At 50.0% G+C, this 10,000-nt stretch overlaps 1 protein-coding gene across 2 annotated transcripts in view; it reads right to left on the reverse strand.

The window, feature by feature from the left end:
• The window catches only part of Smurf (SMAD specific E3 ubiquitin protein ligase), an 80,490-nt gene that overhangs the window by 46,592 nt on the left and 23,898 nt on the right, over positions 1-10,000 (reverse strand). For both annotated transcript variants that reach the window (XM_086539686.1, XM_086539685.1), the window contains exon 2: positions 9,947-9,985. In XM_086539686.1, the coding sequence (XP_086395812.1) occupies positions 9,947-9,985 (39 nt within the window). The remainder of the gene's footprint in view (positions 1-9,946; positions 9,986-10,000) is intronic.

Here is a 10,000-nt window from a genome sequence, read left to right on the forward strand (position 1 = left end):
TCTCGGCAAGGGAACATATTCATACTCTCCCTATATTCCTCTCCCTCTGTTCTCCATCTCCATTCCCTTTTCCTCTCTATCCCTCTCCTTCTCCCACGCCCACTCCCACTCCCACTAACTCTCCTACTTCCTCCCCCTCCCCCACCTCTACCTCTACCTCTACCTCTAAGTCCCACTCTCACTCTCACTCTCACTCTCACACCTCTCCCTCTCCCACTCCCACTCCCACTCCCACTCCCACTCTCTCTCTCACTCCCACTCCTATTCCCATTCCCACTCCCACTCCCTCTCTCTCTCTCTTACCGGGTCTATTGTCTCCATCTAATATGAAAGACAGATACACATGAAGAAATAGAGAGGCTTGGAGGGGAGGGGAGGGGGTAGAGTGGAGGAAGGGAAGGGGGAAGTGAGCCAAGAGAAGTGGGGAATGAAAAGAGGAAGATAATAAAGACGATAGATGAAAGGAGAGGAGAGGAGAAGGGGGGAGGACAGAAGAGGAGAGGAGCGGATAGTAGAGGAGGGATGAGAGGATGAGGATAGGAGAAGAGAGTAGAAATGAGGAGAGGAGAGGAAAGATGAGAACAGGGCAGGAGAAGAGAAGAGAGGAGAGGAGAGGAGAGGTGAGGATAGAAGAGAAGAGGAGAGGGGAAGATAAGAGGAGATGAGAGGAGATGAGAGGAGAGGGGAAGAGAAGAGGAGAGGAGAGGAGAGGGGAAGAGAAGAGGAGAGGAGAGGAGAGGAGAGGAGAGGAGAGGAGAGGGGAAGAGAAGAGGAGAGGGGAAGATAAGAGGAGAGGAGAGGAGAGGGGAAGAGAAGAGGCGAGGAGAGGACAGGATAGGATAAAAGGGGAGGGGAGGGGAGGGGAGGGGCGGGGAGAGGAGGGGAGAGGAGAGGAGAGGGCAGGAAAGGAAAGGAAAGGAGAGAAGAAGAAAGATGAAGAGAGGAGGAGGGAGAGAGGAGAGGCAGAACAGGACAATACAGGAGAGGAGAGAAGAGGTGATAGAAGGGGAAGGGAGGAAAAGGGAAGAAAGGAAAATGAAAGAGAAGAGAAGGAGAAGAGAGGGAAAATGAAAGGAAGGGAAGGGAAGTGCAGAGGAAATTAGATAAAAGAAAAAAAGGAAAATGGAGAGAACGGGAATGAAAGGGAAGGGAAGAGCAGAAAAGGAAAGGATTGAAAGGGAAGGGAAGAACAGAAAAGGAAAGGATTGAAAGGGTAGGGTATAGCCAAGGGAAGGGAAGGGAGGGAAAGGGAGGGGAAGGGAGAGAAAGGGGAGGGGAAAAGGGAGGAAAAGGAAAGAAAGGTAAAAATAAAAGGACAAGAGAAAAGTAGTGAAGGGAAAAGGAGGGAAAAAGGGAAGGGAAGATCCTATAAATATATCTATTCATCCCTATCACCCTATCCATGTATATTCTTCTCTCTCTCTCTCTCTCTCTCTCTCTCTCTCTCTCTCTCTCTCTCTCTCTCTCTCTCTCTCTCTCTCTCTCTCTCTCTCTCTCTTCCTCCCTCCTTCTCTCTCTAAACATTCATCCATATCACTCTATCCATCTCTATCCATTCATATCCTCTCTCTCTCTCAGTATTTCTATAACCATCAATCACTGTCCATACATAAAAAAACAATAATGCGCAGCTGTTGAAAGAGCAACATTTTATCACCAAAGCGGAAGGTGTTCGGGTCGAGGCTCCTGCTTCGGCGTCACTCTCACCCAAGTGGGAATTGCGGGTGTCATGAAATGCAGGTGTTGCGAATGGCGGTTATCGTGAAGCTGGGTCGTGGAGCTGGGTCGTGGAGCTGGGTCGTGGAGCTGGCTTTTGAAGCTGGCTCGTGAAGCTGGGTCATGGAGCTGGGTCGTGAAGCTGGGTCGTGGAGATGGTTCGTAAAGCTGAGTCGTGGAGCTGGGTCGTGAAGCTGGCTTTTGAAGCTGGGTCGTGAAGCTGGGTCGTGAAGCTGGGTCGTGAAGCTGGTTCTTGAAGCTGGCTCTTGAAGCTGGCTCTTGAAGCTAGCTCTTGAAGCTGGCTCGTGAAGCTGGTACGTAAAGCCGAGTGCAAAACGCTACCGACTATCGTGTGCATTTTGGCCATTTGCAGATCGCGCGCCGCAAGAATAATAATTACGGTATGTGCGTTATATAACTCATTCAATCTAATTTAAGAATAGTAAGCGGGGAGCAATGGCACGTCTCCAATGCCGTTCTCTTCTCCCCGTCATCATTATCACCTAATTGTTGGTACAGGAATAATGACTGTTATGCTTCGTCCCACCCCTTCCATCCCCTCCCCACCACCCCCTCCCTCCCTCTCCCTCTCCCACCACCACCTCCTCCCCCCTCCCCGTACCCCCTACCTCTACACCCCCAACGCTCCCCCAGGACCTCCACTGATGACTTCTCCAGCTCGGCCCTTTCATCTCGGCCCTGCGTCTCGTCTCCCTTGTAAACCCAAGTGACATTTCTCCCTCAGCCACCCCACCCTGGACCCCCATCCACCCCACCCTGGACCCCCCATCCACCCTACCCTGGACCCCCATCGTTCCACCCCACCTTGGACCCTCCCTCACCCACCCCTCCCACCCTAGAGCTCCACCCCGAGGGCTTTTTCTCATCACTGCCCTGTCGTCGCGCCGTCACTACAAGCCGAGTCCGAATCGTCTGAATTCTTTCCCTCTCTCCCTTTCCGAAACCCCCACCCCTATCCCCCACCCCCCCATTCGACCACCTTGTCGCTCCCTCTGTATTTAAATATTCCCCCTTTCCACTCTTAATAATTGATTCGGTTCTCTTCACTTCACTTCACCTTCCTACCTTCTGCCTTCCCCCTTCCCTCTTCTCCTCTCTCCTCTTCTCTTGTTCTCCTTCATTTCTCCTTTCCTTTTCTATCTTCTTCTCCTCCTCTCCTTCTCTTCTCTTTCTCCTCTCCTCTTCTCTCCTGTCCTCCTTCACTTCTCCTTTTCTCTTCTCTTCTCTTCTCTTCTCTTCTCTTCTCCTCTCCTTCTCCCCTCCTCTCCGTTCATCCTCTCCCTTTTCTTCCAGAGTACATTTAGATCTGCACCGGACAGGCCGCCGCCGCCGCCGCCGCCTCCTGATCACATGTGAATCGGGTCTGGATGGATCTGATCACTTGAGGGAGCGACAAAAGTTGCTCTGGAGCCCCGGTTAACAGCTGTCCGTTTCCGTCGCTGCCGCCAAGACGTCCCAAGCATGGTACCGCCCCCCCCCCTCCCTTCCTCCCATCCCCCTCTTCACTCTCTTCCCCGTAAGGTGACGCGGCCGATCTGCAATTGCACGCTAAGGGCAATTCTGCAACATGCTAAAAAATCTAAAAGGTTTATTCGGGATGGGAAACTCTTGCAAAAGTGATGATGATTATTGTAGCAGCAATATTCGTATACTGACGCAAGGCCAAACAAGAAACCAACAGCAAAGTCAAACTTGTAGCTAAATAAAAGGGAATCTATACAAAACAAACTGTCACAAAACACGCAAACACAAGCAAGCACAAGCACAAACATAAGCACACACACAGGCAGGCACACACACACACACACACACACACACACACACACACACACACACACACACACATACACATACACATACACATACACATACACATACACATACACACATACATACGTGCGTGCGTGTGCGTGTGCGTGTGCGTGTGCGCGTGTTTGTGCGTGTGCGTGTGCGTGTGCATGTGCGCGTGTCTGTGCGTCTGCGTGCTTCAATATATCTAGCATAACCATGACATCGCTAAGGATTACGATAACGGCTACGATAAACAGGTACAATTAAAACCTTTTCTAATGACTTTATCCGGTGACGGAAGACCGAGTATTCTACTAAGTGTTAATTGTCTTTCCTGAAATCTTGAAATCTTACCGGAAATACTGAAATCTATTCTTGGTATAAGGCTGACTCAAACGAATCGCAGCGCGCTGATAGGAAGGTCATACTTTGCTACATAGGATCTCACCACAGACACTGCTAGAGATACAGGTAGACAAAGGCACAGATGCAGGCACAAGTACGGACGTAAACACACACATAGATGAAGAAAATGTGGTTTGAGTATCATTTAAGTAGAGATTGGAATTGCAGAATGTAAGGCTGACTCTCACATGTGTACTCTGTGGCCTCCAGGAAAGAAACCAGAAAAAAATGAAAATGCGCTAAACATTGGCGCCACGAAGGGAAACAGTCATTCATAGTTCTGGGGATGAGATAGCAATGCGATATTTTAACTACTACTTCTGTTTCTGCTACTGCTACTGCTACTGCTACTACTACAACTGCTAATACTATTGCTATCATTACTACTTCTACTACTACTACTACTACTACTACTGCTACGACTACGACAACAATATCAACTGCAACTACACCCACAACTAGTACTATAACTACTACACAGTGCGCCAACACACTAGGTCAGATTTATTTGTTTGTCGCATAGCTTGCAACTCGTCAGCACACGGATGGTAACAGGATGTGCCGTCGTGCTGAGTATGTATTCTATGCTGAGGTTGAAACTGTGAGAATGCAAAGCACAGAAGAAAAAAAAATGACAATAACGATGTAACACTGACAAGAAAGACCTCCCACACGACCACACGCCCGCGCTCGCAATCCTATACATTAACTCAATCTGGAGCCGAATGAATCACCGGAGCTGGGACGTGACGACGGAAATTCACACGAGGGGCGCTCACTCGCACTTTATTTACGACAACAGCGACCCCGGGATGGCACCGTCACTCGCTTGGCCACGCGGGGGAAGTGCGGTACCAGAGACGCCGAGTGCCTTTTTTGAGTGCCTGCCTGCTTGCCTGCCTGCTTGCTTGCTTGCTTGCTTGCTTGCTTGCCTGCCTGCCTGCTTGCCTGCCTGCCTGCCTGCATCATTGTCTGTCTGCCTGCCTGCATCATTGCCTGCCTGCTTGCCTGCCTGCCTGCTTGCCTGCCTGCCTTCGTGCCTGCCTGACCTTCCCATGCACGCCTCAATTGCGTCGGTGTGCACATGTCGCTAGTGTTCCTCCAAGGGGAAACGCAATCGACCGAATATTTCTAGCGTGGAGATAATACCGGTCATACTGTCTAAACAACTATGAAGGGCACTGTACACTGCTGAGCATGGTGTCTAACAGTAATCTTTTCCATGCATAGCGATGTGTGTACAAGGGCACATATTTGGACGGGTAAACACTTGGATTCATCCCTTTACTGTTTGTAAACTACTTTAGCGGAAGCGCAATAATCTCTGTAAACAAAGACAAGTGTGCATCAGCATTTCCCAATTAAATCATATCACCGTTGCAAATCTGTCTCACTTTTAAACCCAACTCAGCAATTGCTTCTAAGGTTTCCTTCTCTCATTCTCTCTCTCTCTCTCTCTCTCTCTCTCTCTCTCTCTCTCTCTCTCTCTCTCTCTCTCTCTCTCTCTCTCTCTCTCTCTCTCTCACCCACTAACACACTCACTCACCCACTAACTCACTCACTAATTCAATCACGCTCTCTTCTCACTCTCACACACACACCCATATCCAAACTCAAACCCAAACTCACACTCACTCACATTCTCACCCACACCTACACTCACATCTACACCTACACTCATGCCTACACCTACACATTGTCACTGTCACTCAAGCTCATACTCATACTCATACTCACCCACTCACACTCACACTCTCACCCACTCACACTCACACTCTCACCCGTACACACACCCAGTCTCACACCCACATTCACTCACACTCTCACAGACGCTGACATTCATACTTACAACCAACACTCACACCTACACCCACACTCTCAAACAACTCATACACACACAAAGACCTATAGTAGCAAGCCGGCCACGTCACGCTTACATTTACACTTACACTCACAGTTATAATCACAGACACGCACAAGATCTCTACCCACACGCTCACGCTCACGCTGACACTCACACTCACACTCACACTCACACTCGCACGAGACCTCTAGCCACACGCCGGGCATGTCACACTCACACTCACACTCACACTCACACTCACACTCACACTCACACTCACACACGCACGAAACCTCTAGCCACACGCCGGGCACGTCGCGACATGGTCATCCCGCTCGCCCTCCCGCACAAGGACAAATAGCCTCCTCATGTTATCATCAGGAGGTGATAATCATGGCGTCACCTCCTTATCCTGCCACTTGTCTCAGGATAACGTCACCCAAGATGCCTGACTTCTCGCGACGTAATAAAAAAAATATACTTAAAAAAGAAAGAAAGAAAAAAAAAAAGACTGACATACCCTGCTCTGTGGCTGCTGGCGACGTATAAAAATAAATGAATAAAACAAAAAGTTTGGGGGGAAAAAAATGACGTACCCTACTCTGTGTCTGGCCGTCGTCCTCGGTGACTTCAGACTCGCTGGGAATAGTGCAGAGCTAAGCAACATACTTGCAGATGATAAACCATTAAACAAACGTGTATCTATAATCAGCTGTTTGGCGAGACGAGACGTCCCCCCGAGCTGAGATGACTCCCCCCTCCCTCCTCCCCCCACTATCCCCCTCAGCGAAGCGGCGGCGGAGGAGGTGGCGGCGGCGGAGGAGGAGGAGGAGGAGGAGGAGGAGGAGGAGGAGGAGGAGGAGGAGGAGGAGGAGGAGGAGGAGGAGGAGGAGGAGGAGGAGGAGGAGGAGGAGGAGGAGGCGGAGGCGGGAGACACGTATGTGATGTGTGTCAGGGAAGCACGACCGGGGTAAATGGCGCTGCAGTGACGAGGCACATCCAACGCGCGGCGCGATTTTTAAACACCATTAGAAGATCACGTCGCGCCTGCTTGTTCCAGCGGTGACGAGGCAGCTGCGGGTGGGGGAGGCCAGGCGGCGGCGGCGGCGGTGGCGGCGGCAGCTGGGCAACGCTCTTCTTCAGTGCCCGCTTGTTCGCCCATGTGCATTGTCTACGAATCGCGGCACGACCCGGGAGAGGGAAGGAGAAAGAGAGAGAGGGAAGAAAAAAGAGAGATGGCGAGAGTAAGAGAATAAGAAAGAGAAAGATAAAGAAGGAGAAAAAGAGAGAGAGAGAGAGAGAGAGAGAGAGAGAGATGGAGGGAGGGAGGGAGGGAGGGAGAGAAAGAGAGGGAGAAAGAAAGAAAAAAAAGAGAGGGGAAGAGAGAAAGAGAGAGAGGGGGAGAGAAAGAGTGATGGGGGTCAAAAGCTGACAGAAGAGGAGCGCCTGCCTTAAATCCCTGGCGTTTGTGAAGACACCCGCACAGGAAGGGAGGTTGGGAGGGAGCGAAAGAGAGGCAAAGAGGAGACGATGGAAAGTTAAACAAGAAATGGAACAAAAAAGGGGAGTAAAAGGAAGAGAAAGAGACAAAAGGGGGAAGAGAGGAGGGAGCGATGGGATGGGAGGGAAAAAAAACAAAAAGAAAAAGAAAGAAAAGGAGAAGAAAAATGTGGAGAAAGAGAACAAAAGAAAATAGAAAAGAAAAGACAGAAGAGCGAAAAGCGAGAGAGAGTCAATATTTTTGCGTCTTCTTCCTCCCTCCTTCATCAGCGTCGCGTGAGCAGACTTTCTTTTCCAAGCCACGACCTTCAACGTCGAGGGCAAAATATCACACTCTCAGCCTCAGTGTTCAACTTTCTCGAGCTTTTTCACCCGATACTCACAATCTTATCGATCAATCGGATAAGCAAAACGTGATCTATATCCCGTGATGGTAAAAAAATATATGCATGCAACTTCAACGTATGTCAACCTGACGTTTGTTGAAAGCGTTTGTTTATAGCATAGATCCACGCAAGGAAAAAGGGAACTGCGCCCCTGCGATCTAATCCTCGTGCAGCTTACGTGTTTCGCTATCCGTAACAGAATGCGTGTCCGAGGACTGTACACCGTGGGAACAAAATGGAGATTGGTGGAGTCCGTGTTGTTTAAACATAGGCTGCAAGATGTTATAGCGCTGCGCACGGAACGAGTAAACACCCAGCAGATGCAGGCCGGAGGGTGTCAGGGAAGGCGCCCTGACGCTGTATCCGCAGGCGTCTCATTTCGCGAGAACCCAGTCTCTTATTAAAGGCCTTGGCGTTGTCCGAAGGAGCATATTCACTCCAGGGAGGAGAGAGTCATTTCCACACTGTATTTCCCTTGGGTTGCAAACGCCCGGAATGACTGCATCTTGACAGTGTGCTCGGCCAGATGCAGCAAGAAGTTGTCTCCTCCCAAACGAGGCGTCCTGGAGGCTTGGCGGCTAAATAAACACATTCAAATATTAAAGACCTCTCCTCTCCTCGAGTTTTCTCAGTCTCTTTCTTTATTACAATTACTGGCTCTTCCCTCACCCAGCCCTTTGGGATACGGAGGAGGAGGCGCTAGGAGTCTTGCAAAAGCCAGGAGATGGCAACCCGACGAATGAATGACGCGCAGGTCTTCTCTCGAACGCCTGAAAAAGTTAGGAGGCAGGTCATCAGCCTCGACTATTCCCATATAAATGTGGAATCGAACTTCCGACACGCCCAGTCCTCCCTCGCCATCAAGTGGAGATTGCAGGTGATTGAGCCGAGACGACCGTGGCGTTTGGCGCAGATTCGCCTCCTCACTACTTGTAGCGGCAATGGCCGACTTGGTCTAAAGGCTGAAAAAAAATCTTTACGACAAGCACGCTGGAAAGAGTTACGGTCGTCTCGAACGCGAGGGATTCTATTATCCACCATTACTTATCTCTTAGAATCTATCAAGATCCGTCATCAAGATACAAAGCTAACGAAGCTGTAACCCGACATTATCAATAATGTACGCAAGCCTAACGCAGGGCCGGCCTGGCTCGTCGAGATGAATGAGCAGCTGATGCTGTCTAGGCAAGAGGGCAGAGACGGGTATTGTGGCTCACCCGCGCTGGCTGCGCAACCGATAATTAACAGGATGCTACAACAAAGATGGGTGGCTACAGTGGGCAACCACTGGTGGGTGCAGCTGCCGAGCTGGTACTAGCAGTCAGGGTCGTGGCAAATTTCGCAGCGCCGCATGTGGCACACTAGTACTGGCGAGATTGGTAGTGACAGGTACTGCTGGTGGGGCAGCCAAAGCAGTGGTAAACTTGCTCGATGCCAAGTGGGAATGGAATTTCACGCAAAGAGTAGAAGGTAACTTTGCTCGTCCACTTTGTTCCCTGAGCAATTCTCTCCTTGCAATATCCTTAACTTTGCTAATTTCCATATGCCTGTAAATATCAACTCTGAACTCGCGTACACAACCATCGAAGTATTCTAACCCAAATCGATGTAGCACAATAAGCTTACACATCCTGTATAATATGCCGTTTCCGCACGCTCCTAAAAGCACATTCCCAACTTCCACGTTTCACCTTCACATACTTTATCCACAATTATTAATGACCTCTCTCTCTCTCTCTCTCTCTCTCTCTCTCTCTCTCTCTCTCTCTCTCTCTCTCTCTCTCTCTCTCTCTCTCTCTCTCTCTCTCTCTCTCTCTCTCTCTCTCTCTCTCTCTCTCTCTCTCTCTCTCTCTTCTCTCGCTCACATACTTTTCATAACGTCCGACTCAACCTCCTTCTCGGACGCATTTCTCATACTCACCCTCGCAAATCGTCCGCCCACACGTTTTCCCCCGACGAGAAACGCTTCTCACTCACTCACTCACTCACTCAGCCTAAATCTACATCCCACCTGCCTCATCTCCCTCGTCTCGCACTCAACCGTTACTTAGGCCCCCCACTGCTCCACTAACTCTTGCCATTGGCCAGAGGCATTTATCAGGCATCTTCGCCGAATACTAGAAGCAATGTATCCCCCGACATACAAACCACGGAAACAGATGTTAACTAATCACGCATTACACTAAAGCGTGAGTCATCGTGGCTATCGCTCTCCGTGGATCCCTTTCCCGCCAGAGCGATACGGGGGATGAGGAGGGCGGAAAAGCTTCAGCTTGATACTTACGGAAAAAATCCTTCTTGGACAGGTTCTTCGCGCACAGAACTGGAAATAAAAAGA

The sequence above is a fragment of the Penaeus japonicus genome, unplaced genomic scaffold (genome assembly GCF_977035675.1).
Source record: "Penaeus japonicus unplaced genomic scaffold, GWHDUDI00000001_assembly GWHDUDI00000009, whole genome shotgun sequence".
In the NCBI taxonomy this organism is placed as follows: domain Eukaryota; kingdom Metazoa; phylum Arthropoda; class Malacostraca; order Decapoda; family Penaeidae; genus Penaeus; species Penaeus japonicus.